Source organism: Oculina patagonica, chromosome 10 (genome assembly GCF_052425735.1).
Source record: "Oculina patagonica isolate OP01 chromosome 10, crgOcupat, whole genome shotgun sequence".
Taxonomy (NCBI): Eukaryota; Metazoa; Cnidaria; class Anthozoa; order Scleractinia; family Oculinidae; genus Oculina; species Oculina patagonica.
In genome coordinates, this window is record NC_135767.1 from 16,326,657 (window position 1) to 16,353,103 (window position 26,447).

General features: G+C 40.3%; 2 protein-coding genes across 2 annotated transcripts in view; both read left to right on the plus strand.

The window, feature by feature from the left end:
* LOC144629261 (uncharacterized) overlaps positions 1 to 26,447 on the plus strand; it is a 45,970-nt gene that overhangs the window by 11,812 nt on the left and 7,711 nt on the right. Inside the window, exons 11-36 of the mRNA XM_078487490.1 lie at positions 443 to 571; positions 1,334 to 1,507; positions 2,104 to 2,289; positions 4,016 to 4,198; positions 7,496 to 7,747; positions 8,618 to 8,812; positions 11,528 to 11,713; positions 12,122 to 12,307; positions 12,788 to 13,585; positions 13,911 to 14,036; positions 14,518 to 14,923; positions 15,236 to 15,630; positions 15,728 to 15,853; positions 16,524 to 16,947; positions 17,497 to 17,894; positions 18,302 to 18,430; positions 18,830 to 19,003; positions 19,752 to 19,937; positions 20,766 to 20,948; positions 21,727 to 21,978; positions 22,068 to 22,262; positions 22,831 to 23,016; positions 23,629 to 23,820; positions 24,565 to 24,813; positions 25,424 to 25,603; positions 26,215 to 26,418. Of these exons, the coding sequence (XP_078343616.1) occupies positions 443 to 571; positions 1,334 to 1,507; positions 2,104 to 2,289; positions 4,016 to 4,198; positions 7,496 to 7,747; positions 8,618 to 8,812; positions 11,528 to 11,713; positions 12,122 to 12,307; positions 12,788 to 13,585; positions 13,911 to 14,036; positions 14,518 to 14,923; positions 15,236 to 15,630; positions 15,728 to 15,853; positions 16,524 to 16,947; positions 17,497 to 17,894; positions 18,302 to 18,430; positions 18,830 to 19,003; positions 19,752 to 19,937; positions 20,766 to 20,948; positions 21,727 to 21,978; positions 22,068 to 22,262; positions 22,831 to 23,016; positions 23,629 to 23,820; positions 24,565 to 24,813; positions 25,424 to 25,603; positions 26,215 to 26,418 (6,294 nt within the window). The remainder of the gene's footprint in view (positions 1 to 442; positions 572 to 1,333; positions 1,508 to 2,103; positions 2,290 to 4,015; positions 4,199 to 7,495; positions 7,748 to 8,617; positions 8,813 to 11,527; positions 11,714 to 12,121; positions 12,308 to 12,787; positions 13,586 to 13,910; positions 14,037 to 14,517; positions 14,924 to 15,235; positions 15,631 to 15,727; positions 15,854 to 16,523; positions 16,948 to 17,496; positions 17,895 to 18,301; positions 18,431 to 18,829; positions 19,004 to 19,751; positions 19,938 to 20,765; positions 20,949 to 21,726; positions 21,979 to 22,067; positions 22,263 to 22,830; positions 23,017 to 23,628; positions 23,821 to 24,564; positions 24,814 to 25,423; positions 25,604 to 26,214; positions 26,419 to 26,447) is intronic.
* LOC144628746 (sushi repeat-containing protein SRPX2-like) lies at positions 9,287 to 11,122 on the plus strand. The gene is given in 5 exon segments (XM_078486868.1): positions 9,287 to 9,383; positions 10,171 to 10,256; positions 10,258 to 10,423; positions 10,919 to 10,968; positions 10,970 to 11,122. Coding segments are annotated over 5 exon segments (552 nt in total).

Consider the following 26,447-nt stretch of genomic DNA (forward strand, 5'->3'; position numbering starts at 1 on the left):
TCCCGCCTGAGCCCTTTGGGGGACAAAATTATACACCCCGCTACGCTCGGCCTTCGGCCTCGCTTCGCGAGGAATAAAGTATATTGGATAAGGTTTTCATATTTTACCGAGTTTGTTTATTGCTTTGAGCTGGAGTCAACTTTTCTACAAAACTGTACGCTGATTAAAAATGGCTACGAAGAATATAAAAAAAAATGAAAATTTCTCTGTTTAGCCGTGGATCTACGTATGCTAGGAATACGACCCAAAAGCGGTTTGAACATCATTGATCGATCTTATGGAAATTTGTTTTTGCAAGGAAACGGTCGCTTTTCTTCATTATAACCTGACAGGGAGAACCTTTTGCTGTGGGGTTGTTCACCCACACTAAACTGACCATACCGACTGAATACGCTGTGGACTAACGAAAATAACAACATGACTCTACTTGCCTCATATATAGGAACTACCAGTTGTTCTCAGCTGAATGGAGGCTGCAGTCACATCTGTCTTCCAAATCCAAACGGACATCAATGCTTGTGTCCAGAAGGAGTACAATTGAAGCCTGGCGATGCCTTTACTTGTCAAGGAGGTATGACGGCTCCGTCGTGACACTTAAAAGGCCTGTAATCCGTGCGTCTCGTGAAGAAGAGGGGAAGGGTCATTAAATAAATGATGTAGCTATTTCTTCGAGTCAAAGAATCATTTCAATAAATGGAAATGCAACTTCAAATTACAATTCATTGTCTGATCATTTACTGTCATGCGGTTTTTATGGCCTCCGGCTCGGGGGGGGGACTTTTCCCTTTTTTAATTTTTTTGGTATTTCAAAAAGATAATCATTGTGATTTTCTTTGCTCTTTATATGGCATTAATCTTGTAAAGTCCACTTGCCAAAATAGCAAAATGAAGATTTACACCTAAGTTGAAGTTTTTAATTGTTTAGAAGAAAATAAACTGTGCTGCTTTACATGTAAAAAAACAACAACAACGAGATAACACAAAGAAACATGACACTGGATTCGAAACTACGCTTTTTCAGTTTCTAGTCTCCTGCTTCCGCGTATTGTTATAGTTAGAATAGTACTTTTGTGCAATTCCAGTCTATGTAACATATCAGCTAGCTCCAAACTTTCAAACTTTCAAAAAAGAAATTATAAAAAACCCTCGGTGATGATTAGAATTCAATATAGCTATATATGAACCGTGTTTTAAGTTAACGTTTTGACGCGGTTCAGAGAGATACAACTGCACTAAATACTACGATTAGACTTTGTTATAAAATCCATGATCTTCTAATGCACGGTGGCAACGTATAGCCCTTTAACCACCTGTTATTTAATTTAAAAAATAGTGACCCGTTGTCCTCAGCTGTCTGCACCAGTCCACGGAAGTTTAGATCCCTGTCCCAATTTGCCAGGACAAACCTGCCAGTTCACGTGTGACAAAGGTTACAACCTGATTGGATCATCAACACGGACATGTAACAGCGGAGGAACATGGACTGGAACACAGCCTCAGTGTAATGGTAAGGTTGCCAAATTAAACGTTTAATAGACCATATTCGCCAATGTACTGAAACTAGCTTGCAATGGAGGCTTAAACGGTTGAATATCATTAAAAACAGCTTCATGTCATTTGCGTTTGAAAAAATCCCGCGCATTAGCCTCAGTGCAAGCCAGTTCCAGTTCAATACCGAAAATACAAAAAAGGGAACCACACGCCAAGGTGGCCCATACTTGCCGGAGCTTATCCCGGTTTCTTTACCATAAAGCGGCTAGGAATATTTCTAATATTATGGTATTTATTTAAAATATTATGGGATGCTAGTCCATCGCAGGGTACCTCCAGCATTTTGTCGCCTGTACCCTTTATACACCTGAGTAGAGAGAGGTACTATAAGAGTAAAGTGTCTTGCCCAAGAACACAACGCAATGACCCTTTCCAGGCCTCGAACCCGGACCGCTCGATCCGGAGTCTGGCGCTAATCATTAGGCCACTACACCTCTCATATCGATCTTCAAGCTCGGCATAAAAAGAACGTCTTTTTAGAAACCCTATTGCCATTAAAATGAATACCAGAAGGCGCTAACCACCGAACTGTCAAATGTTTTTATCTTTCAGCTGTTACATGCCCAGCTCTACAAACGCCATCCAATGGCAACCGACAGGGTTGCACTGGTACAACAACAGAGAGCTACAACACAGTCTGCCTGTTTTCCTGCAATCCTGGGTTTAATGCGCTCGGTTCACCGTCGAGAAAATGCCTAGAAAATGGAACCTGGAGTGGCCAAGATTTCCACTGCCAAGGTGAGCTAAATAATTATTTGTCCACGCACAAATTCAGTTGTAACCCGTTTTAGAAATTTCATAACTATTTTTTTCTTCGTTGCTTCTAAAGGTGTCTCCTGTGGGCCATTGAACACTCCTCCAAGGGCCATATTACTGAACCCGTCATGTGGAAACACGTACGGATCAAACTGCGTATTTGGATGTCAAAGTGGATATGGCAGCACCAACGGAAACGTATCTAGAACGTGTTTGCAGACAGGAAAGTGGAGTGGAAACTCTATCATCTGTACAGGTACATATTCATGAATGCGCAGAACAAAATAATTGCTTCAAAAGTAACGTCTAGTTTGCTGATAAATATTACGTTAAGCCAACTGCAGAATTAAAGATTTCTCAAATTTTAGCTTTGCAAATTTTCCACAAAAAAAAAGAAAACAAATAAAATCTTCTTATTGGCTGTCATTTGAATGTTAATACACAAGGGATTTATCTACGGACCTGTTAAAAAAGCTAACTTTTTCATATGATGAGCCCTCCCTCCTTTTCCATGTGTTCACTCGGACGGTCGATCAACGCACATAATCTAACCAGATCAAAGCGCCTTCCCCCCACTCTACCTCCGAGATCAAAGCACTTTCCCGGCTGCCTATGACATGTTTTATTAAGTTTAACCAAAACTTGCTTGTTGCTCTCGTAATGCTGTTTGTATTGCAGATATACTTCCTCCAACGTTCGGTGCCACATGTCCAACAAGTCCAGTGCTAGTGTATGCAGAACGCGGCCTGTTTTCAGCCCAAGTGAACTGGACCGAGCCGGTTGCTACTGACAACTCTGGAGTTCCTCCTTCCGTGACGTCAAACTACCATCCGCCACAAATACTTGGCCAGGGATCTCACGTGATCACATACATTGCAATAGACCAATCAGGAAATCAAGCCAATTGTAGCTTCACAGTTGAAGTGATAGGTAACAAAATGTCTTTATGTTTTTGTTAAGGGAAGAGCTCCACGGTTCGGCGCATGTACGAGCTATTACATCAGCCCACTCAATTCCTTTGTTTATCATATCTGAGTAGATAACTGCTGCGTCATTCTAGAATAAATCCTTTCGTCCGAAGAGTTCATTCGATGTGAAATAATAGATTCAAATAATTTTTTTCGTTGTGAGTCAATCAAAATTTGGCATCAGTCATTTTTCTCAGTTGTAGAAATAAAACAAAAAGATCAACAAGTATGTGACTACTAAAACTCGTGTTGCTAATATCGTTACGTTTTCGCGACTGACAGCGGAAAAACACCACACCATCCTTGACTTGGCTTCTTTAAACCCAAGAAATTCTAAATAAATTCTGTCAACCAATAATCGATGATAAATATATTTGTTTGCGTTTATGTGATCAGTTATCAACTGCACGACGCTGACGGTTCAACCGGGAGGTCCACTGCGCATGAGCAGCTGTGGTAATCATTATGGAGCACGATGTAACTTTTCTTGTGCGATTGGTTATCGTTTGAATGGCTCATCAATAGTCAAGTGCGTTGCCCCCGGCAACAGACCTCCAGGATTCTGGGACAACCCTTTACCTAGTTGTCCAGGTTCGTAGTTATGACATTTTGTTTTAAGGTTTCCTTTATTTAAAGATACAAGTGGTTACTTCAAACTATGACACAACAGCTATATAATTATTCTCTTCAACTGTATCCTTTACAACTCACTTTAAAATGTACATTTGGCCATTATTTAGTTGTCACCTGTGTGCCTTTGAGCATCCCGCCAAGGGCCATACTACATTACCCATCATGTGGCAATACATATGGATCAAACTGTGTATTTGGATGTGAAAGTGGTTACGGCAGCACCAGCGGAAATGTGACTAGAACTTGTTTGCAGACTGGACAATGGAGTGGAAACCCCATCAACTGTACAGGTATTTTTTCATACCTACTGTACTGTTTCAAAAGTAAAACAGATTATAACATGTCTTTGACGGTTGGATAATACTCGGCTTTTTCATTTCGCGAAATCCCCGAACTAAACAACAGGCTAGACTTTACAACGAAGATGCTGTTCAAAAACATTAATTTGAATGTTTGTTTTTAGGTTTTTGTCCACACACTTACAAGTATGAACACACCTTGTGAAACATAGTGAAAGACAGTAATGCATGAAAGTAGTACTGGGATAGCTTTCAGTCGAATGGGCGGAATCAAAGGAGGGGGTTTTATCTCAGGGACAAAAAACGTTGGAATCATCACATTTTATTAAGAAATTTAACGATCGTCTTTAGAGTAAGGGGAAAAAACTTTGTGTTGTAAAGTATCTTTCCTAAGAGAGCGTTGCAAAAACCCTTGGAAGATCAGTTGCTAAATAAAAATAAATAATAGGCATTCTTTACATAATTAAAGTGAAAGGTCACACAACATTGCTTTCCACGTTATACTTGTCCATGTTGCAGATATTCTTCCTCCAACGTTCGGTGCATCATGTCCAGCAAGTCCCTTGATAGTGTATGCAGAACGCGGCCTTTTTTCAGCCCAAGTGAACTGGACCGAGCCTGTTGCTACTGACAACTCCGGATTTCCGCCTGCTGTGACGTCAATTTACCAACCACTTCAAAGACTCAGTCAGGGAACTTACGTCATTGTATACACTGCAGTGGACCAATCAGGAAATAAGGCCACTTGTAGCTTCACAATTAAAGTGACAGGTAAATAAGTGTTGTACAGGAGTTGTTTCTTGGTTGGTCTAGTTTCACATCTTCTAATCTAGCTCTAGAGCAAACAATGTTCTTACTGTACGTGTAAAGCATGTATCTTACCCTATGCAGCCAAGCGCAATAGATATGCTGACGGATAAAACCAAATTGCTTTTGTTTACAATTTCTTAAGCCAGCATTGATGCGTAAAAGTACGAGAAGCAAGAACAAACGCAAGCGGATCTAGAAGAGTTCCGTTACTGTTGTACTTTTGATTAGGGCGTTTGCGCGTTTATTGTTAAGAGGCCTTTTTAATGAAAAAAGGGGATAAACACATATATTCCTTTATCTTTACCAGTTATCAATTGCACATCGCTGTCTGTAAATCCCGGAGGACAACTGCGCATGAGCAGCTGTGGTAATCATTATGGAGAACAATGTAACTTCTCTTGTACCACTGGTTACCGTTTGAATGGCTCGTCAACAGTCACGTGTGTTACCCCTGACAACAGACCTCCAGGACACTGGGACCACCCTTTGCCAAGCTGTCAAGGTACGTGTTTTTTTCCTTAAAAGGACGATACACCTGCTGTAATTAAACGAGGCTTTTACGGTATATACTGTTAAACATTACACAGTTCTCATTTAATGAAGGCCGTCTAATTAAATTAGACCAATTTCGATATATCAAGATTCTCGTTCCCAGAGTCCGTGATCCTTCTGGTGCCAGAGATCGAGATCTTTCCGACCGGAGTTGTGAGTATGCGCAGAGTACTTGTTTGTATTTTCAGCCAATCAGACTTGTCAGATTTGACAACTAGTCCGTGAATAGTGGACTTCCGGTGCCGGAGCCGGCCAGAGGTCTCGATCCCTGGCGCAGACCAGAAGGATCGTGGACTCTGGGGACGAGAATGATTTAAATTCTAATATGGCTACCAGGCTTTGAGTACTAAAACAAAAGAAGATACTTACTCAAAGTAGAGCCACAATATGAATCTTTCGACCGAAAATACGAAGTCCACTGCTTTGTTAGCCGTACTAGACTACTATGTGCTACCCTCGTTTAACAAATTTGTTATTTGTTGACTATTTTTATGAAGATCTTGACATGTTATTTTGTTATCCACAGCAATCACGTGCCCAGCTCTTCCAACCCCGCCCTATGGCTATCGGCAGAGTTGCTCAGGGACCACAATAGAGTATTACAACACAGTCTGTTTGTTTTCCTGTTATTCTGGTTTTAACGGATACGGTTCCTTCTCAAGAAAATGTCAAGAAGATGGAACTTGGAGTGGCAAAAACTTCGTTTGTTTAGGTAAAACGATTTAAGCAATTTACCCTAAAGTTTTAAGGTTGTAGTTTTGTTGTCAACAACCAAAATGGAACTAGAAAACATAGGAATATTTAAACTAAACAAAAATCGTGAATTTGTTAAAATTGTAGTTGTCAAAGACTGGTTGAAACTGTGATTACGTGACACTGACGTCAAAATGTTACCAAATAAATTTTGGGGAAAGTAACCAAATTTGGTGGTTTGAGTGCTTCTGAAGCGCACTTCCGCACCCTCCCAACCCCCCCCCCCCCCCCACTAAACCAGTCTCCCGATCCCCCTAGGACCAAAAAAAGACTTCGGGTCTAAATAGGGAAAATCATACACCTTAAAAATGATATTATTCAGTGCAATTTTTGCTATCTTTAAAGCTCATAGCTGTGGCCCTGTAGACGTTCCTCCAAACGCCAAACTTCTCAACACTTCCTGCGGAAATTTGTATGGAGCAGTGTGCACATTTAGTTGTCAAAGTGGATACCGCAGCGACGACGGAAATGTAACTAGAACGTGCTTGCACTCAGGGCAGTGGGGTGGAAACCCCATTAACTGCACAGGTATTTATACGTTAAACGTTGAATGAGAGAGTCGTTAGTTTGAAAGACTTTGCTGTGTTGCGTCCAAAAAAGGGTATAACGCGGGAGACGTCACTCGCTACGCTTGTGGTTTATTAAACCTTTTCCAACTTCTAGTCGATAATAAACCAATTAGCTATAAGTGATGTATCGGAGTCCCAGTTGTACTCCTTCCACGTTTTGATTTTGTACGGCATGCATGGACCTCTTTTTGAAACCATTTCTTAACCCTATTTCACACTACAATATGTGATATACAATCTCTATTTCTTTAATGACTTAAGAAGCATCGATAGCCCATTTCAGTCTTAAAAAAATGAAAGTAGACATTACCTCCGTTACTCCCAAATGCTATTAGGAATTGCGCAACCCTTTCTTTCTTTCTTTTTTTCAACCCAAATACCCATTCCAGATCGAAGTGCACAAAACATATCCCATTTTATTAGACCAAAAAACATAAAACTCTGCAAGAATATCCTTGCATATCTTTTGGAGGTATGACTTGGAAACAGTATAATTATCTAAGTAGCTATCTCACAACCTTCTAAGGTAATGCAAGTTGTTAAGTCTTCATCTTTTTAAAACTGCTAAGGCTCAGGGCTTGCTAACGGCTGATGCATATTGCAGATATTCTTCCTCCAACATTTGGTGCCACATGTCCAGCAAGTCCGTTGATAGTGTACGCAGAACGCGGCCTGTTTTCAGCCCAAGTGAACTGGAACAGGCCTGTTGCTACTGACAACTCAGGAGTCCCGCCTGCGATGACGTCAAATTACCAACCACTACAAAGGCTCAATCAGGGAACTCACGTAATCATTTACACTGCTGTGGACCAATCAGGGAATAATGCTACTTGTGACTTTACTGTCACAGTAACAGGTAACAAAAATCTTGCAATTCATGTTAGTGTACTTTTCAACTGAGATAGCTCTTGTATCGGGCGTTTTTGTGTTTAAGGTAGTTCCTAGTATTGCATTGCGCATCCTTACTGCGCAGAATTTTACCCCTAATTAACATTGACATTTTTACCGCTTTCTATGCGGCACCCGAAAGAGATAATCTCGTTTTCTCGAAAGTACGGTGATCTTCTCTTAGTTTGTGAGTAGCGAAACAAAAATGAATACAGATCTCATGAGAAATACACCACCACGTGAGCCGCGAGGAAGATAGGAATATTTGGAATACAAGGCCCCACCCACGAATACGGTGACCCCTATTCAAAATTTGTTCCCAAGGTAAAAAACCAGCCGGCAAAGTTTGGTTGGAAATCTATGAACAGCTATTCACGTGAATTACCTTAAGCCGTGTGTACAGAAAGCTTTAAGATAGTAGACGAGACTGATTTGATTGCGTCTTTTTACATTGTTTACAAGGAAACTTTCGTGATTTATAAGTGAACGTGGTGATTATGACGCAAACGTGACTGTTTAAAAACGAAAATAAAATATATATTCTGGGAAACGTGAAGTTATATTATTGCGTATGTGTGACGTATGGATTTAAAGTAAAGAAGCTAGGCATACAGAAACCTACTTGTGGATTATTTTGTTTGCTCCGGTCGTTGCTATTCGACACTAGGTATTGAACACGAGTAACAAAGGCAGGAAATTAAAGGAAATTGTTTTTTCATTTGCAGTGGTTTGAACCAAGTATATTTCAAATATGCATATTTCAATAAGTAAATCTTTATAAGCTTTCTTGCCACTAAGATGTGATTATAAATAAGAAATATATTTTCCATTTCATCAGTTATCAATTGCACTACGCTGTCAGTAAATCCAGGAGGTCCACTGCACATGAGCAGCTGTGGTAATCATTATGGAGCACAATGTAACTTTTCTTGTACGATTGGTTATCGTTTGAATGGATCATCAACAGTCACTTGTGTTGCCCCTGGCAACGGACCTCCAGGATTCTGGGACAACTCTTTACCTACATGTCAAGGTACGGTTAAAGAGCAGATTATTGATTTAACCAAAGGTGGGCTATTTTCAGGTATAAGGGGACTAGATCGTGGTATTTTACATTATAATGTTTATTTTTCAAATTTATGTACAATTAACTTCAAATTGATTGAGAGAGGAAAATCACGGCCACTTAACAAGCAAGAATAATTTCCTAACATCATAAATAGCATTCTTATAAAAATCGAGATAAACGCATGAAAGGTCGATTTCAGTTAACTTAATGACTGGGCATTAGTTTTTGAAATCACCAAAAGTTGGGTGAGCTAGGCCATTTAATTTTCTCAGAATAGGTAAAGAAAATTTTTTTCAGGAATAAAACACCGTCACTCTGTTTACATGTAAGCTTTTTGTTCCCTTCACAGCAATCACGTGCCCAGCTCTGCCAACTCCTTCGAACGGCATCCGGCAGAGTTGCTCTGGGACCACAATAGAGAATTACAACACAGTCTGTATGCTTTCATGTAATGTTGGATTCAACGCGTATGGTTCTACGTCAAGAAAATGTCAAGAAAACGGAACCTGGAGTGGCCAAGATTTCCAGTGCCAAGGTGAAAAAACTTTTTAGTGATGGGGCTGTTTTTATACTAAGGACGTGTTACCCGAGACTCGTTTTTGTAAAATATCGCCCGAGCGAATCTTTATACTGGAGACGTATAACCAAACCCGGAAGAGACAAATGGGTGATTTTCTACCGAAGGTCTTTCAGACGGGTAACGCGTTTCTACAGGCTCCTGGTTCTCTGATGGGCTTGTCGCGTTTGAAAACTAGCTCGCCCACTCCGAACAGCCCTGTTTAATCTTTTCACATTAAAGTTTCCATTTAAGATTACCTGTTTGGGCGCCTTTCTACTTTAGCACTAGAATAATGATTTCTTTAATTCAAAAATGTCACGTGTAAAAAAAATTTTTTTTAAATGTATTTTAATTTTTTTTTTTTTTTTTTTAATTTTGGGGGGGGCCCTTGCGCCCCCCCCTGTTTTCCTTGATTCAAAAATGTCACGTGTAAAAAATTACTTTATTTAGAAGTCATGCTAAAATGGCATTTTATTTTTTATAAAGTTGTCACCTGTGTGCCTTTGAGCATCCCACCGAGAGCCATTTTACTGAATCACTTCTTGTGGCAATACATATGGATCAAACTGCGCATTTGGATGTGAAAGTGGATATGGCAGTACTGACGGAAATGTGACAAGAACATGCTTGTCCTCTGGTCAGTGGAGTGGAAACCCCATTAATTGTACAGGTATTTATATGGCAACTCTGTTGTTGGGAAAATTTAGCCTGTTAAGATATTTTAAGTAGGTGTCGTAACGTATAATACCCTTCCATATTGCAGATATTCTTCCTCCAACATTCGGCGCCACATGTCCAGCAAGTCTGTTAATTGTGTATGCAGAACGCGGCCTGTTTTCAGCCCTAGTGGAACTGGACCGAGCCGGTTGCTACTGACAACTCAGGATTCCAGCCTGTTGTGACATCAAATTACCAACCGCTTCAAAGACTCAGTCAGGGAACTCACGTGATCACCTACACTGCTGTAGACCAATCAGGAAACAAAGCAACTTGTAGCTTCGCAATTGAAGTTATAGGTAAAAAAAATAATACTGAAGGCTTATTTTTTATATTCCATTCCTCTACAATCAGGCCTGGTCCTAGATAAAGCGTTGCTTATAAAACCAAGCGCTTAGTAATGCAAAAGTCGCATGATTGGCTTGCTTTTGTATTTGCTTTAACCGATGTTTACCCCTGGTTATTTTTAAAGCAATATTATTCAGTTGACAAGGGCAAGAGAATCGTGTTTTTTTTTTCATTTCTTTAGTTTTTGTTGTACTGAGGCCTTTACTTGTTTCCTAGCATCAGCTGAGCTTTAATTGGAGGGTTAGTTAAGCTGAAACTGAAGATTTCTAGACCAACTCGTGGCGATGTAAAAAAGCATAAAAGTTAAAATGCTAAAAAATTAAAGTAAATATTGTTACGATACAAATTTACATTTTTTGTAAAAGGTGCCGTGGTGATTATGAAACGTCATATCCTGATAATGTTTGTATTTTAACTTTTAAAAAAATACCCTTTTAATCTGACAGTGATCAATTGCACATCGCTGACGGTAGATCCAAGCGGCCCACTGCGCATAGAGCATTTCTGGTAATCATTATGGAGCAAAATGTAACTTTTCTTGCACGATTGGTCATCGTTTGAACGGCTCTTCATCAGTCACTTGCGTTGCCCCTGGTAACAAACCTCCAGGGCACTGGGACAACCCTATGCCAAGCTGCCAAGGTAAGTGATATGAAAAGATGCTTGAGGTAATCACGTGATTTCTTTTCAGTTCAACGTTATGTTGAACACTGTTTTGTGATATCACGTCATGTCACGTCTCGTCACGTTACCGATGTCATGCTATGTCATACAATGCTATGTCATGCCAAGTCATGTCACGTCACGTCACTCCGTGTTTTCTCAGGACTTGCCATGTTATCTCATGACACATTAAATCAACTGTACTATCACAGTCATAAGTGTACAATTATTTTGTACTGTACTGCCATGCTCGACAAGATCAACTAACAGAATACTGTACTGCAACTGAAGACCCTTTGACGTTTTCTCCGTCATGTTGTTGTTCAAACATAGGAAACAAAATGTGAGAAAGTTAAAGCAGACTCTAATAGCTCGCCTTTTATTCTTCTTAGTTGTAAGGTGTCCGTCTCTTCCAAACCCAGCCAATGGATTTAAGAACAATTGTGTTGACATCGTATCCGAACCTTATGATACGCATTGTGGTTTCTCTTGTGATGTTGGTTACAATCTGACTGGTTCACCAGTTAGACGTTGTCTGGACAACGGGACTTGGAGTGGAGAAACGTCTAATTGCCAAGGTAGGTTAAGTCCACTGTCCAACCAAGTGACTCATTAGGTCTGACCTTATCCCGGTTTTAGTAACATTAAGCGACTTGGAGTATTTCTACTACCCCTAAATGAGATGCTAGTCCAACGAAGGGTTGCCCCACTCCGACCACCAGCAGAAAATTCGCTGGCACCCATTTTTACACCTTGGTGGAGAAGGCACTATGAGAGTAAAATGTCTTGCCCAAGAACCACAGCGGAATGCCCCGGCCAGGTCTCGAACCCGGACCGCTCGATCGGAGTCCAGCGCACTAACCAAGAGGTTATAAAGACACAGCCACCAGAAACAATTGTAATTCACACCAAAACTTTACCCCGTTTCACAAAGAAAAAGAATAAGCAAAGCGTTTACACTTCAAATCCCTCTTATTTCTCTCTAGTTGTGACGTGTCCGACTCTTCCAACGCCAACGAATGGAGTCAAGACCGGCTGTACTAACATGGGATCTGAACCTTACGACACGCAATGCAGTTTCGCTTGTAATGATGGATACAACCTGATTGGCCCGTCAGCTAGACGTTGCCTGGAAAACGGGACTTGGAGCGGAGGAACGTCCTTTTGTCAAGGTAAAAGAGTCAGACAAAATCCCAACGTTGGCCATGGTTAATCTTCTGCTGATCGGGTCACGAAATCTGTGTTACCTGGCAGCCTAACTGCACGTTTTTCAGAGGAAAAATATGTTGCTATAGTAAAATAAATTAAGTCGCTTTACTAGCGAGGGGGCTTCAAGGTGGCTGGGAAAGTTTTTGATATTCCCGCCTAAGTCTGAATCCAACATACAATGAGTAAATGTTGTCCTCTTTTGACGTTGCCGTGTCAATATATTTAGACGTCATTGCTGTTGCTGTTTACACTGCTACTTGATTATCAGTGGGTCATGTCAAGGTTCCATGGCCAGTATATGAACAAGCCAACAGATAAATCAATTTAGTTGGTGTGAATGTAAATAAGTAAGTTATATCTTACTCGCTATTAGGGTTATACGAATTTTGTAATTATATATGTAGATACTGTTTTATTAAACATATTTGACTTTTTCTTCGCAGCGGCCTTATGCAGTCCTCCATGTTTGCTGGTATCAAACACATCGGATATTTTAGCCGTCGACTATAAAACTGCAGCTGTTCGTTCCATTATTTCGGGTTTGACAAGAGCTGTTGCCATAGATGTTCACTTCAGCTTGGGTTACATATTTTGGAGCGATGTGACAGAACGAAACATCAAACGTTTCCATATTGACTTAGCAAGCACGAAAACAATCATTACTGGAATTGGAGTTTGTGACGGACTGGCAGTGGATTGGAACTCATCACAGCTGTACTGGACTGATACAACAAATGATACAATATCAGTATCAGACCTAGACGGCAATAACCAACGTACGTTGATTGACTTGGGGTTGGACGAACCCAGAGGAATTGCTTTGGACCTCGATAGTGGCTTTATGTTCTGGACGGACTGGGGTGCTAACCCCAAAATTGAAAAAGCCTCACTGAGCGGAAGTCAAAGACTCGCCATTGTAAATTCTAATCTCTATTGGCCTAACGGTATTGAACTTGACAAAGGAAATAAACGTATCTTTTGGGTAGATGCAACATACATGCACGACAAGGTCGAATCCGTTGACTATAATGGCAACAATAGAAAACTACTTTACCAGCAACAATGGCTGCATCCGTTTGATGTGGCGTTTATCCCTCCTTTCTTGTTCTTTACTGACTGGGATGCACATAAGGAAGTTCATCAACTGGATGCTGCCACTGGAAAAGTGCTTCGTAGTTACAATATTAATGGCGGACAGCCTATGGGCATTGTAGCATACGATAGCTCTCGTCAACCTTCAGGTATTGAAAGGGTCATTGTCTAATATGCGCACCGGCATAATTATGCTATGGGCAGTTACCTCTCGGCACTTAATCATACTTCTCCCCCATGCTAACGATGTCGATTGACCCCTTTTAGGAGTAAAATGAACTTGAGCCACTCACACAAGAATCGATTTGGTACCCTCTTTGTTTTGTTTTCAAAATTCCCTGCGAGCATCGCGGCCGTCACCATGGAATTACTCCATATATAGTAAACTAAATGAAACAGCAATTTGTTGTCACTAAAAACATTACAATGTTGTTTGTTTTACTTTAACGGAACATGTTTTCTTGCTTTACAAAGCTTCCAGTCCTTGCGCCGTAAACAATGGAGGATGCAGCCATTTTTGTGTTGTGAAAGCATCTGGTTACGAATGTGTATGTCCAACCGGTTTGGCTGTAAAGCAAGATGGCAAGACATGCGAAGAAGGTAAGGTGTTAAATTATCTTTCTCAGAAACTCTTGATACTGTTTTATAAGCAATTGGTTGGCCACACGAGTGCGATACGCGGTAGACCAAAGGTTAGTCCTTGTATAGTGTTCTTGGGGAAAGCATTTAGCTGTCTTAATTAGTGACTCTCTCCACGCTAGGAGAGAGGCATTATGGAACTCTTACGTTACTGACCTCTGGGAAATAAGATATTTAATGTAATTTTCTTAATCTCATCAACTCTTACGTTATTGACCTCTAGGAATAAGATATTTAATGCAATTGTCTTAGTCTTATCGCGTTTTAAACGGCTCCTGGAGAAATTCCAACATGTTTAGCAAATAAGGGACTTTCAAAAGAATATATCATATTTCAATCCCATTATTTCCATTTACGTAAAGGACGGCTTTGAGGAATACCCATAAGTAACAACTTTAAAAAAACCTAATGAACTGACACACACTATTGTAACAAATTGCAGAGGTGAAAAAGTTTATTATCTTTGCTGACGCCGACGACAAATCTACGAACTATATTTCCTTGGACGTGGACTATTTCATCGTGAAAACTCTTTTTAGCCATCTAGGAAATCAGCGCCCAATTGCATTGGATTTTGATCCTGTGGAGGATCGAGTGTATTGGACAGACATTGCACAAGGTCTTATTCTTAGCGCTTTTTCTAATGCCACTTCTTTGAAGATCTTATTTCGCTGTAATGTTAAAACACCCGACGGCCTTGCCGTTGACCATGTTGGACGAAACATTTATTGGACTGACACAGGAACCAATAGGATTGAAGTAGCTCGACTTGATGGAACAAGCAGAAAACTGCTGATCAAAGATGGACTTGATGAGCCCAGGGCGATTGTACTCGATGAGAGGAATGGGTAAGTTTTAAATATTCAATCCAAACCTTCTTATATAACGACACCAAATGAAACGGAAAAGGGTTTGTATTGTTGAGGTGTCCCTATTACAGAGGTGGAATGTTATAAAGTTATGTCTCTTTTGGACCAACTGAGTTGTCCGTAAGAGGGAGGTACCCGAAACTCAGAGGTGTACGTAAGGACAGGTTCGACTGTGCAGTCGAATCTAATAATAGTTACAAGTAGTTTAAGTTACAAAACAGCAACAGTAGGTCTTACAAAATGCACTATAAGAGTCAGTTACATATAAAGTGCTTTTTTTGTTGCTTTCAGTATGATGTACTGGACAGACTGGGGTGCCAATCCAATGATCGAACAAGCTCAGATGGACGGTTCAGCGAGACGAGCCATTGTAACAGGAAACCTTGCCTGGCCAAATGGACTCACTATCGACCAAGCTACAAACCGTTTGTTTTGGGCAGATGCTAAACTGGACAAGATTGAAGTGTCGGACCTTAATGGAGGAAACAGACAGCTTATATTGTCATCTGCGGCCAACATCCATCCTTACGGACTAGCTGTGTACCAGAACATGCTATACTGGACCGACTGGAATACCAAAAGCATATCACGTTATAATTTAACCAGTGGAAATCAGGATATGATAGTAACTGGCCTTCAAAAACCAATGGACATTCACGTGTTTGATCCGTCCTTGATATTTTCAGGTATCAAGCTCTATTCTTCACATCTTTTAGAATAATCATTTTGCCCAATTTTTCTTGCAATGTATTTGTAGTTCATGTACGTTTTCCTCTTTTTTAGGGTCTCATAACTGTTCCCAAAACAATGGACTCTGCAGCGATCTGTGTATTTTAAAGCCAGGAAGATACCAGTGCGCATGTTCAACAGGCATTGCCCTCAAGTCTGATGGGAAAAACTGTGACTATGGTAAGAACGATAAAATTTTAGTTAATATAATTTTATTTAACCACGTGATACGGAAATGATCCCAGAGCTCGTTATAAAGTATACCCCTTATTCCAATAATTTATGGAAATGGTTTTCTTTTTATTAATTGGCCCTCATGGCCTTGATCGCATGTGCAGAATTGAGAAGAATCTTTGGCTTGAAACGAGGCCACGAGGGCCGATTACCATGTAGACACAGGAAAAATGTTTCGCCATTTTTTGGAATAAGGTTTATACTTTCACAGAGATGGAACTGGAATTGGAAGTGTTTGGGTTTTTGGCGGTAGGAAAACCGGAGTACGCGTAGAAAAAACCTTCGCAACTCAACAAAAAACTTAACACGCATATGATGCCAGGTCCATGCCGATTAATACCCGGGCCACATTGGTGGGAGGTAAGTGCTCTCACCTCTTATCACTGGGCCATCGCAACTCCTCCGGTGTTGTACTGTGTTGTTTAACCAAAAGTGACTGACAAGAAAAAGCATTTCCTTGCATTTGGTTGCCCTATTGTATTTACTTCTTTGAGATATCTTAAAAGGGAGCAAGTCCTGATTAACTAAGGAAGATAAGCTGGCTAGTGAGTACCCCCCAATATCAATATAGAGATTTTTACACGCGAACTCTGTTCTCTTTTCTTTTTTTTCCAAGATTTGTTCCACAAGTCAAGCTCAGAGAAATTCATGATCTTTGCTGAAGCGGACACGGGAGAAATTTACAAGGTTCCTCTCGCAGTACCGGGAACCCCTTGCCTTCCTCTTGGAATTAGCACAAACATTTCAAGACCCGTAGCTGTTGATTACGATCCAGTGGAAGGCAAGATCTACTGGACGGATGTGACCTTAAAACTGATTGCTCGGGCATTTCCAAACGGATCGTCAGTTGAAGTCATTGCACACAATAATGTGACTACTCCAGACGGGCTGGCAGTGGATTATGTTGGACGAATTCTTTACTGGACCGATGCGGGAACTAATAAAATTGAGGTGGCACGGATGGATGGGTCATTTAGAAGGAGCCTTATCACATCAAGTATTGACAAGCCCAGAGCAATAATACTCGATATTGCAGAAAGGTAATCCAGAAATTAAAAGCACTTGTTTTGCTTTTGAATTACTTGTAACCATTTTTAATGTATTCCAGTCTAATGGTCACAAATGGTCTTCTCTACCCAGCGTGTCTGTTGTGGAATTGAAGAGCGATAGAAGACTTTTGGCTGTGATACGACTTTTGTGCAGAGACGTGTCTTGAAAATTTACTGTCCTTAAGCTCCCATGTCGTAGACACAAAAGTTTTCTTATTATGTTGCCCCATTACTACTACTTCACTAACCGAATATAACTTCATATGCTAATATTCGGCAACTTTTACAAATGTTTGTCAAACATTACCAGACTTTTAGTTCATAAAATCGCTCACTTATTTTGGACCTGGCTCGAAATACATTGTTCTTACTCGATTTATATTGCTAATGTCGATTGATTGATTGATTGATTGATTGATTGATTGATTGATTGATTGATTGATTGATTGATTGATTATTATTTTTGCTTTTGATTGATTGATTGATTGATTGATTGATTGATTGGTTGATTGATTGATTAACATAAATTTGATATTTTAGCAAGATGTACTGGAGTGATTGGGGATCATCAACAAAGATTGAACAAGCTAACATGGACGGATCTGCCAGGACAATCCTTGTCAGTTCTGGACTAATCTGGGTGAACTCACTTGCATTGGACTACCGAAATAGACTGCTGTACTGGTGCGATGCGAAACTTGATAAGATCGAAAGGGTTGACCTCCAAGGAAATAACCGAGCACTGATACTGGATTTATCACTGGACAAACTGCACCCATTTGGACTCGCTCTGTCTGGTGACATTCTGTACTGGTCTGACTGGAACAACCAGAGTGTTCACAAATACAACATGTCAGCTGCGCGAATCGAAGTATTTGTTCATGGAATGGGAAGTCCGATGGAATTGCACATCCATGATCACACGGAAACGTTAAATGGTAATCATTTTACAACCACTTTGAATTCCAATAAATGTCCCCCCCCCCCCCCCCCCTTTCCTCTACGCCTCGAATCAAAAGTAATAACATTTTTGTCTGGTTAAAATGCGAAAATGGCGGAAATGTCAAATAGTGCAACCATGCGCATCTATCACAAAAAGATAGATCTCTATCTCCACAGGGTTAACTAGCTACGAAACCTAGAACAAAAATGGCTACGTACAAAACTGTTAGCCACAAAACCTGACAAAATACAAAGTACAAATAATTAAAGATACCTTGTATCAGAGCTACGACCAGGCGATAATATAGGATATATAAAAATTATAAGCTGTGATATAAATAATATATGATAAAATGTACGGAAGTTGACCTGTACGATTTACTCCTTGTGCCTTATCTTGTAGGATCCACCAGCTGTTCTAAGTTGAACGGAGGCTGCAGTCACATTTGTCTTCCAAATCCAAGCGGCCATCGATGTTTTTGTCCAGAGGGAGTACAACTGAAACCTGGTGATGCCTTTACTTGTCAAGGAGGTAAGGTCTGCTGCTACGCGTGTCACACAAGGTTTGACAGACTAATTCATGGTATTTTTTGGAAATTTATTTCTGTGGTCTACATTCATAAGAATCCCAAGGTCAAAAGGCGAACAAAATATGTACAAAGAAATTATGGTAGTATATGTTAACCCTGATAGAAATATGCGAGAGACTATCATTTTTCTAATATACATATACATTATCTCGCACCGTGTATCAACGGAATGCATGTGTAATTATATTGCAGTTATTTTAATTTACTAACTCGTGATAATTAAGTGCTAATTTCATTTATTCCATATCAACGAAGAAAACATCCACTAGACTGAATCTAAACGATATTAACAGAAATTTACTTCAGAAATAAAAAGTTTTTTGTTTTGTTTTGTAAACTAGTGAACCGCTGCTCCCAGCTGTCTGCACCAGCCCAAGGAACCTTGCAGTCGTGTTCCAATTTGCCAGGACAAATCTGCCAGTTTTCCTGTAACAAAGGGTACGTCCTGACCGGATCAGGAACACGGACATGTAGTAGTGATGGATCATGGACTGGAACACAGCCTCAGTGTAATGGTAAGGATTAACTCCTGATGACACCTACTGAGGAGCACTGCAAAATTAGAACATTTTCCATTCCGATTGCCTGCTAAGAAAGAAGACATAGACAGAAAACCAAAGTCAGACAGACAGTCAGACAGACAGTCAGTCCGGCAGACAGACAGACAGACATACAGACAGACAGACGGGCAAGCGGAAAGACAGACAGGCGGACAGACAGACAGACGGGCATGCAGACAGAAGGACGTACAGACAGACAGACAGAAAGCTATGCGGTCACCCAGGCTGGCAGGCCGATAGACAAAGAGTAAGACAGACTCGGTCCAGCAGACACGCAGACATTTGAATTCGTGATTCCAAAAAGACTACCGATAACAGTGCGGTAACTCCAGTCCATCTATACGCAGTGCATGCTGGGATTTCTATCACTGATATATTTCCTCGACAAAGGAGACATACAATGTATAGGACTATTACTTTTTTTGTTCTTTATAATATTGAGAAGAGCCCTTCGAAATTGCTATATCACCAGTTATATTAAAACGTAGCCAGTGATCTTTTAATAGCTAAACACTTTTACATAACTTGCATTGCCGTAGTGAGATTGTATTTCGCCACAGACTCAACCAATTCTCTGACCATTTTTGGGACCGAATAGGACAACTTGGAGCATTATTTCAAATGGCACTTTTCAGTTGTATACGAGTTGTGTAAATGGTGGGATTCCTAATTTCTATTAACGTTTTCGTTCTTTTTTTGGAAGTCGTCACGTGTCCAGCTCTAGCAATCCCCTCCAATGGTATGAGAAAGAGCTGTACAGGGATAACAGTGGAGTCTTACGACACAGTTTGTCAGTTTTCCTGTTATTCTGGTTTTACTGGGATCGGTTCTTCATCCAGAACATGCCTGGAAAACGGAACCTGGAGTGGTCAGGATTTCCTTTGTCAAGGTAAAAATAAAGCTCTTAACAGAAAATGAAGCCTACAGGTTTCGTTTATGGTTTTCGTAATTGTTTTCGACCTTTCAGCATTTCATCATCATTCATCATAATTTATCATCCAATTTTAAAATAAATTATTTCAACAAAAAATAAAGTAGGTAGGGCGAGGAGACCTCCAGAAAAGCACCAGGCGTATATTTAACCATTATCGATTTTTGTTTATTTGTAATCCTTCTTTGGCATTTCTCTACCTCATTAAGCTATAACACAAATTGTAAGGGTTACTTTGATGTTGAGTTAGATAAGATAAGATAAAAACTTTATTTCCGTGTCTGTGTGTTTAGCCCTTATGGACTAATTGGGGACACAATTAAAATACCTAAAATACTATTAATAATGCTAAGCTAAAAGTTATTTAAAATACTTAACTAAAAACTAAAAACTAATATTTACAATGTCTTAAGCGCTACAGAGTTTGCAGCAGTTACTATTGTTCTCCACGTAGTCCAAAAGGATTGAGTTTTCTAATTTTAGTTTTGAATGCAGCCACAGTCAGCGAGTTTTTCAGGTCTTTGCTTAATTTTGACCATAGAAGTGGTCCAAGATATCTGATACAATGTTTCCCGTAGCGTTTAGTATCAAAACGCGCTAAGACAAAATCACTATTTCTAAGCGAGTGTGTAGTGTCTTTGCGGACAAAAAGGGCAGAGACGTTGTCTGGCGCAAGCCTGTTCTTGACCTTATACATAAGCGTTAGTTAGTTTACATCGCAATTATAAGACCTGTAAATTATTCCGTACTTACTAAAATGTGGTAATACGTTCGTTTCTATTACAGCTGTTGCCTGTCCGCCTTTGAGCGTCCCGCCAAAAGCCATACTGCTAACTAAATCATGTGGCAATACATATGGATCAAACTGTGTTTTTGGATGTCAGAGTGGGTATGGCAGTACTGACGGGAATGTGACTAGGACGTGCTTAAGCTCTGGACAATGGAGTGGTAATCCCATCAACTGTACAGGTAAAGACATTTATGGTTTTCGTCCAGAAACTCAATCATGATTTTCAACAGCGAAATAAAAAATACTACAAGAACTTACCACTCGGTATTTGTGCGGAATGGCCACAGACAAAAACGCAAGATTTCATTCACAAACGTGAAACTTAGATCTTCCTTAAACAGCATAATATACACTACCAAGTGAAAGTACTGCTCACTTGCTTTCATTTTAATGGCCATGTACTAGGGTTTCATCTTCAGAATGAAAAAAACTTAGAACAACCTTGTACAGCATAATAAAAGTGCCACATGAAAGTACTGCTCAATAGTTTTCATTAATGGCCACCTACTAGGGTTTCATCCATAGACTTTATAAAAGTTAGAACCATCTTGTGCAGGACATTTACATAACACGCGAAAGTAACGCTCTATGAAACTCTAAAAAAATAAGAAACGGTTCAATAGCTTTCTTTCGAATGATCACACACTACAGTTTCATCAACAAATTTGTTCAGATTTGAAACTTATAACCACCTTGCACAGCATCGGAAATAGCAACTCAGGTACGTACTCCTCGATAGCTTTCATTGAAGTGAGCACACATCCCTGAATAAAAGTTAAACCCACCTCGATCAACATAAACAGACATTTACTGCTGTGTATAAGCCGTATTGAAGAGCATTTGAGTAACGACTTGAGGTAACAGCTAGCAGATAGAATATTGTTAGATTTAAAAACCCTCAGAACGTTGGTCTTTGCTGTGCCGTATGTGTCTTATGTGGTATTGTTTTTACTGCAGATATTTATCCCCCAACGTTTGGTGCCACATGTCCACCCAGTCCTTTGATAGTGTATGCAGAACGCGGCCTGTTTTCAGTCCAAGTGAACTGGACCGAGCCTGTTGCTACTGACAACTTGGGAGCAGCGGTTTCCTTGACGTCAAATTACCAACCACCACAAAGGTTTACTCAGGGAACGCACGTGATCAAATATGCTGCTGTGGACCAATCAGGAAACGAGGCCACTTGTACCTTTGCTATTAAAGTGATAGGTAAAAACTGCTTTCTTCTTAGCTGTCACAACAAGTTGTACTGTACGATTTTTTTGTACTGACCATCTTAATACCTTTAACGTCATCAGTAATCAATTGCACGTCGCTGACTTTAACTCCGGGAGGTCCACTGCGCATGAGCAGCTGTGGTAATCATTATGGATCGCAATGTAACTTCTCTTGTGCGATTGGTCATCGTTTGAATGGCTCATCAACAGTCACGTGTGTTGCCCCTGGTAACAAACCTCCAGCGTCCTGGGATAATCCTTTGCCCATTTGCCAAGGTACGTGATAGAATAGATTGCGTAGCTTTGTCCATTTAGTTTCAGCTCAATACTCTACATGCACCATTTTTCCTAGCGCGCATGACAAAGTTCATCACCAAAAATGTGAAACCGCTCTAACTGAAGACGAACTTTGTTCTTGCTGCTCTTATTGTTGAGCTGGCGGGATGACAAAGTCATCAATTTACCGTGCTTGACCTTTCACTTTAAAGGGAAGCCACGATGCATGCGTTCCACACTGCCGGAGCTTATCCCGGTGGGATGAAAGCCCATCGCAGGGTACCTCCCCCCCACTAGCATTATGTCCCCGGTACCCATTTATACACCTGGGTGGAGAGAGGCACTTTGAGAGTAAAGTGTCTTGTCCAAGAACACAACACAGTGATCCCAGCCGGGGTTCGAACCAGGACCGCTCGATCCGGAGTCCGGCGCACTACAAATTAGGCCACTGCGCCTCCCATCAACCTTTGTCTTTGCTTTGCAATTTTTTAAGCAGCAAAGAAGGTCTTTTCAAATGTCAGATTATTCCTTCTGTTTATAAATTATATCCATTTTTATTTCTCTCCAGCTATAACATGTCCGTCTCTCCCTATTCCATCAAATGGAGTCAAGACCGGCTGTACCAACATTGTGTCCGAGCCTTACGATACACACTGTAGCTTTTCTTGTAATGTTGGCTATAAAATGATCGGTTCGTCAGTTAGGCGATGCCTAAAAAACGAGACCTGGAGTGGACAAAAGGCCTACTGCCAAGGTGAGAGGTGTAAAAGGATAGTTCTAGAAATACAAATTGCAACAAGGGTGTAAATGAAAAAGAGAGCGTTCGCACTAGAAGGCAGAGTCTTGTTTACGCAGCAAGATTATAGTGTACATTAGGGTTTTAATTCAATTTCACCAATGAAAATATAAGTTCACATAATCGTCTTTTGTTGTAAGGAACAACACATCTTAAAACAAAACAAATAAAGCTTTAAAGCTTTCGTTATAGTACACAATTTCCTCGTGGTCAATTTAAAAAGACATATTTTTTTATGAAAGATGACTTAAAGCTTTCTATGCCTATACTTTGCTCGTTCTCTCGCTCAAGAAAATTTCTTCCTTTTCTAGGGGAGGGGGTAGTGGAAGTTGTCTTAAATATGTCCATTGTTCCTAGTAACTTTGTTGAGCAAATCCCTCCCTTTTCTCGATGACATTTGTTATATTGAAATTATTACAAGTCTACTCAAAGCGAAAGACTCGCTTAATAAAGCCCTTTGATGCGGAGTCCCAAACCTCCTTTTGGTAGAGAAATGTTGACATTATTGATGAGTGAAGCATATCTGCAAATTTATAATCTGCCAATATTTGTTGTTGCTGTTTTTTCTAGCTATTACCTGTGGCCCACTGGTCCGTCCCATTGACGTTGTCATATCTCCATCTTCGTGTCTATCGAGTGGTAATTACTCTCAGAAATGTAGATTTACTTGTCAAAGACCTGGATACGTTCTGGAGGGAACTTCTTCACGTGTATGTGCTAATGACGGACAGTGGACTGGGTCGAACGATACGCGATGTAGAGGTAACGCAACATAACTTAACGTTCTGTTTTATTTTTTTTTTCCTCTCGCTATTGTTTGGAAATTCACTGATCATATATGCCTTATGACAGTTGTATAGAAGCTCTAGTTAGCTTGCAATTCTACTGGTCCTCTGGTGTAGCAGTTGCATTTTTTTTTCAAGGGGGGGGGGGGGGTATTGTTCCTGTTGTTTGTTCTATTGCTCTGCCGAAGGGGGTGGCAAGCCATTCATGTGAGACTTTGTGAGACCTGCTACCTGATCGCCTAGTGATGTTTCCGGAAGTCAAATGTAGGCTCAACTGCCATGGGTAAAACTGTCAAGTAAACGTCACTCGACTTCGGTTACCGTGGCGTTTCATTTTGTGCTCGAAATTCTTTCGCACGAAACACAGACCGCTCTCGTAATCCGAGTTTCTAGCTATAAATTTTCCACGACGACTGCTGTTAAAACAGTTACGAACAGAATCAATTTTGCAAAACAAATTAAAAAGAAAAAAAACAGAAATTGGATATATTCAATGTTATCGTTCACGGATGGTTTTCGAATTCCTTTCGTTACTTGTTGGTTTTGAAAACTGAGTTAACAAGTTCGGTGTTTGTAACTCGATTTAGTCACTTTAAAAAAAATTGTGTTTTCCTCCTTGAGTGACTATCTCGTTCAGTTTGGAGTAATTTTACATCGAACAAATTACTATTTGTCGTGATAGAAGTTGAAATATTTTTTTTAATATTTAAATTTTTTGCAGACAACACTCGTCCTTCTTTCAATGACACATGTCCAAGCAATATGGTGTTCTACGCTCCTGAATGCTTGTCAAGTGCTCTCGTTACGTGGAATGAACCAATAGCTACTGACAATTCTGGTCACGTCTCTATCAGCTACCCTGCCATGCGACCTCCTGTTAACCTTAGTATTGGCTTGTACCATGTGTTGTATTCCGCGTCAGACAGCAGTGGAAACCGGGCCAACTGTACTTTTATCGTGCAAGTAGCAAGTAAGTCATTGCTCTTGCCATCATTGATGAAATAAATTATCATACTTAAGTAAAATAAAATAGCTATGTTAGTTAACATAATTTATAAACTAGATTATCATAATTAATAAATTTTCCTAACTATTTTATAGTTCCTGTGAGTTTTGAAATTGGAATAAGTTTTAGCTTTCGTGAATTATAGCTCACGGTGCGTTCTTTAGCATAAAGCACAAAGTTAACCCTATTCGATACCCACAAACTGTAAAAACGATCGACGACGTTTATTTTCTCGCAAAATACAGTGAGTTTTATGGCTTAATGGAAGATGACATGTCTCATTGCTAACTAAAAACGTAAACAAGGTTGTGTTCCGTTGTAAAGCAACTAACGGACAGCAGAAAAATTTCATTTTCCACTAGCTATTCACCCGACGTGTTATGGCGTGACACGAAAATTCTGCTTGTCGTAGATATTTTTCAGCAGTCGAGTTTTCCCAAAGAAGTCACGTTGATAGTATTACGACTCTATTTCAGCCTAAGCACATGGTTTAACCCAAAGCTTAATGTCCGGTTATACATCCGAGTGCTTTTCATTTGTTAACATCTAATTAAAGAGAATATTTTATCCACAGGGAAATCATGCCCAGCTCTCCAGCCACCAGTCCACGGATCAATAACCTCTCTATCATGTGGATCCTCATTTGGTTCTCAGGCTTCCCTCTCCTGTGATACAGGATACCGAATGACTGGGTCAAGCCAGCGCTCGTGTAAAGCAGATGGGACCTGGTCAGGCAGCACGACTGTATGTAACGGTAAGCAACACCACATAACGTTTCTCGTACTTCAGCTTAGAGCGACTTTCATTTGACTGACGAAAGTTATTCGCGTTTGTTTTGCTTTTACATTGCTACGTTTAGTGGTTGCTTTCAAAAACGCGCGCCACTTTATTCACCCATCAATCGAGGCTCGGTAGCACTCGTTTTCCGCGCTTTGCGCAGGCGACTTTTATTTGCTTCTAGCTTAGATTGGATCATTGGACTATAAGTCGTTTGTGATTGGTTAAAATGGTCACTTTGGTTTTGGTTTAACGACACTGGATTAAAAAACGCTCACGCTGAAAAAATATCCTGTTTTTTCTTGAAGGTACTTCAATTCGCTTTGTCTGTCCAAGACAATACCTTGAACTAGGTGATATTACAGTCAACTCTCTCTATAACGGACACTTTCGGGACCACAATTTGCTGTCCGCAATAAAGGAAGTCCTTATTTATCGGGACTTCAAACGCCCGTCCATAATAACGGGGTGTCTGTAATAGCGGTGCCCGCAAAGCTGGAGTTGACTGCAATTCTCCGCCTTCAGTTTGGTAACGACTCTCACGCTTAGCTAATAAGAATTAAAAGGTCTTGTTTCTTTTCCCTTCAGTTGTCATGTGCCCAGCCGTTGTAACGTCGTCTCATGTAACGGTTCAACCAAGTACTTGCAAGATACCTTCTGGTGTGACTTATCAAACACAGTGCATCTTCAAGTGCGATATTACGGACGGTTATCAACTACAAGGCACACAGCAGGTATTCTGCCTTGCAAATGGATTATGGAGTGCAGATACCACCAAAACAATCTGTAGAGGTACGTATTGTATACACCTGAGGGACGAA